This window comes from Triticum urartu, chromosome 1 (assembly GCF_003073215.2).
Source record: "Triticum urartu cultivar G1812 chromosome 1, Tu2.1, whole genome shotgun sequence".
Taxonomy (NCBI): domain Eukaryota; kingdom Viridiplantae; phylum Streptophyta; class Magnoliopsida; order Poales; family Poaceae; genus Triticum; species Triticum urartu.
The window spans coordinates 388679759-388683695 of record NC_053022.1 but is presented as its reverse complement, the minus strand read 5'-3'; the positions used below and the strand labels follow the sequence as shown (position 1 = coordinate 388683695).

Genomic DNA, 3937 nt, shown 5'->3' with positions numbered 1-3937 from the left:
GTTCAAATCCTGGTGCTCGCATTATTCCTGAATTTATTTCAGGATTTCCGGCGATACGCTTTCAGTGGGAGGAGACGTTCCCGTCGACGACGAGGCGCCTACGGTGACTTCGTAAATGGTAGGGTGTGCGTGTGTGCGTTCATAGGGGTGAGTGTATGCGCGTGTATATGAGCGCTTGTGTCTGTACTGATGCTCAAAAAAAAAAGATTTTGAGAAAGAAAGAGTTAAATGAACACTAGAAAAAGAAGCCGAAGATAAAAAAGAACACTACGAAAAGATCACTCAAACCAGTGGCGGTGATTCCGGCAGCCGTTTCCGCCTCCCCATCTCCATCACGCGACGTCGCTGGTCATCCATCGACTGCCCCACGCATTCATTCATTCCCAGTTACAATCACCATCCCGTTTCCTCCCCCCCTCTCTCGGTTCAACCACGTCTCCCCTTCTCCTCCTCTTCTCTTCCCCCCCTCTCCCGAGCCCCCGCTCCATGCCCTCCCGCCCGTAACCACCAATGGCCCTCTCCTCGCGCGCCGCCGCTTTCCCGCACGTCTCCCTCCCCTCCCCCCGCCCGCGCCCCGCCGCCGTCTCCCTCCGGCCCCCGCCTCCCCCGCGCTCGGTGCGGCTCGACCACGTCATCCCCGCCGACGCCGCCGAGCTCGGCCTCGCCGGCGGCGGGCTCCTGGCCGCCGCCATCGAGCACCTCGAGCGGGAGCCCGCCGCGGCGGCCGACGACAAGGCCCCGCTCGCCGACCTCTCCCCGAGGGAGCTCCAGCTCGTGCTCGTCTACTTCGCGCAGGAGGGCCGCGACGCCTACTGCGCGCTCGAGGTCTTCGACTGGCTGCGCCGCGCCGACCGCGTCGACGGCGAGACCATGGAGCTCATGACGGCCATCGCCTGCGGCTGGATCGAGCGCCTCGTGGGGGCCGGGGGTGACGTCTCCGACGTCTCCGCGCTCCTGGGGGAGATGGACTGCGTCGGCCTCCGCCCCGGGTTTAGCCTCGTCGAGAAGGCCGTCGCGCTCTACTGGGACCGCAGCGAGAGGGCGCGCGCTGTTGAGTTCGTCAGGGACGTGCTCAGGAGGGGGAGCGTGGCCGCGGGAGGGGAGTATGACGGCGAGCGTGGAGGCCCCGTCGGTTACCTCGCCTGGAAGATTATGGTAATCGGCTTCATCTATTCCCCTGCAATTTTACCCATGTCAGGTCCTGTGCTTGCTTGTACCTATAGTTTACGCACAATTGATTGTTGAGGGCTTGATGCCTCTTAATTGTTCATATCTTTGCTAAACAAATTGTTCATATCCTGGCTACGGTTGGAAATAGTTTTTTTTAACTGGCACCGGAGGGGAGAGGCTCCCCTCCTAAACGTCTCATTTTAGAAAAGAGAATTGATCCGGTTTATAAGGGAAACCGGGTAAAAAACCTAGGTTGGAAATGTTAATTTCATGATTCTCGGAACTGCCTGTTGAAAACCAATCTTCAGTAGAACCTTTTTTATTTTCTTTGCTGTACATAACTTTGCTTTCTTTTGAATGAAATTTACCGTAGAACGATTACCGTAGAACGATTGTTCTACGGTTTTTGGTTCAAAAAAAAAACCAATCTTCAGTTCTGGATTTTGACATGATCTGAAACCTTTTTTTTATGTTTCTAGTTTCACTTGTTCTATGTGTGATGGTACCTTTCGTGTTGGATAGGTTGTTGGGGTGACAGCTGTCTTATCTTCATTAGATATGACACACATGTATATTACTTTAAGATGATCATCATTGATTCTGCTTGTAGATTTATTCATCTCGTGACAATCACGTTCTTATTGTATCTTGTTAGGATAACACGCCTTTGATTATTGCATTGTAAGCACATGGTTCAGTCAATAAACTAAGGCCTGACTCCCATGCTGATCACATGTTTGCGTATAAAGTTGTTATTTTGTTTCCTGGTTTATATTCCATCATTACACTTATTATCATCATTTTTAGCATGGAAAATTTCAGTTGCAAATCACCACCAAATCTATAAGAGGTCAACTATTATCATATGAAGAAGCACCACGGCTTGTTGCTCCAAAACATTTACCAAGGGGTAGTCATGTCATTTATTTGTTCTGTAGTTGCCAATTGATTTTTGTTTTATTTATGGTCCATATCCTAAACCTATGTCCTTCTGTTAGCAACATACAGTACAAGCCAAAGACTATCATAAACATTTTGATACTGGAGTAGTACATAGTTAGCATATTTTGTTATGTTTTGACTTTTATCTTGGTATATGATGAGTCTCTAGTATTTTAGAATTAGCGAGTATGTTTTGGTTTGGATAGCTTTGAACTATGGTATTGGTGCGCGTAAATCAAATTGTATTGATGCAGTGATTTCTACTAGAAGTCTTAGGGATCATTTTTACCCACTTACCACACATTCATTTCTTTTGTCTAGAAACTGTGTGATAACTTTAAGCACTCAACATATCCGCTGCTTATAAACACCGTTCCATGCTCTTTCTGTCTCTGATACCAATCTCATATATCTTAGCTCCAGTTTTTTTAATGTTCTGTGTTACTTTTGTTTTCATAGATGGACGGGGACTACAGAGATGCTGTTAAATTGGTCATTGAATTCAAAGAGAGTGGACTGAAACCTGAAGTCTATAGTTATCTTATTGGGTTGACTGCCTTGGTTAAAGAGCAAAAGGAATTCTCAAAGGCATTGCGTAAATTGAATCTGTCAGTGAAGGATGGCTCAATTGCCAAACTGGATACTGAGAGCATGCACAACATCGAGAAGTATCAATCCAAATTATTAGGGGATGGTGTTCTTTTATCAAATTGGGCAGTTCAGGAAGGCAGCAGTGAGGTTCTAGGACTTGTGCATGAGAGGCTCCTTTCATTGTACACTTGTGCTGGTTGTGGCTTAGAAGCTGAGCGCCAACTTTGGGAATTGAAGCTTGTTGGTAGGGAACCTGATACACAGCTCTATGATGTTGTCTTGGCCATTTGTGCTTCTCAAGGGGAAGCTGCTGCTGTTAGACGATTGCTTGCAGGAGTCGAGTCAACCAGCGCAGGAAGAAGGAAGAAGTCTATGTCATGGCTCCTGCGAGGCTACCTTAAAGGTGGTTTCTATCTGGATGCCTCGGAAACACTTTTGCGGATGCTTGATATGGGCTTATCTCCTGATTACCTGGACAGAGCGGCTGTACTGACTGCACTGCAGAGAAACATACAGGAATCCGGCAACCTAGAATCATACATGAAACTCTGCAAGCGCCTATCTGAGACAGATCTGATTGCACCGTGCGTCCTATATCTGTATGTACGCAAATTCAAGCTGTGGATGATGCGCATGCTGTGAGGGTCTCGACAAAGCCTTGAATCATCTGTGGGTGCTTCAGACATGTTCATGGCTTCTATTAGGTGTAGAATGCCCCGACTACGGTGAACCAACTGATGCACAATCATGGTTCCTTGTATATTTTTGACCGGAAAGGAGCTCCCCATGAGCGTTCACCCCCATCAGAGCTGCTGTCTTGTTGTCTGAGCAGACTAAATGAGTGTAAATTTTCTGTGTACCATCCCCAATTGTGTGGAATGGAGGGCGCTAGCTGCTGTAGGGGAGCATATACCTCTTACGAAACATTACGTGTATATAGTTGAACAAAAAGAAACTTGTAAAGTTGTGATATACCTCAGTTGTCTTGGTAATCTTGTATGTAGCCCTTCTCTGTTTTTGTTGATCCTGCTGTACCTTTTGAACATGAAATCATTGAAATTGGGTGCCTCTTTTATGGCCTAAACAGTTGCAGGAGTATTTGAGATGAAGAACAAATCTCTGTTGCCTTTTCAAAGGTCCACTAGGGTAGGAATCTGACTGCAGAGCTTTTGTTGCTCAAGTTACTACTGCTACTCTGTTTGCTACAAAACTGCTACTGTTACCGTTACTATTG

The 3937-nt window shown here is 47.1% G+C and overlaps 1 protein-coding gene across 1 annotated transcript; it reads left to right on the top strand.

Moving 5' to 3' along the window:
* The first annotated feature begins 409 nt into the window (after window positions 1-409).
* On the top strand, window positions 410-3675 carry LOC125514052 (pentatricopeptide repeat-containing protein At2g30100, chloroplastic). The gene is made up of 2 exons (XM_048679305.1): window positions 410-1155; window positions 2572-3675. Exons 1-2 carry the CDS (start codon window positions 511-513, stop codon window positions 3343-3345), a joined length of 1419 nt encoding a protein of 472 aa, XP_048535262.1. The 5' UTR covers window positions 410-510; the 3' UTR covers window positions 3346-3675.
* The last annotated feature ends 262 nt before the right edge of the window (window positions 3676-3937 follow it).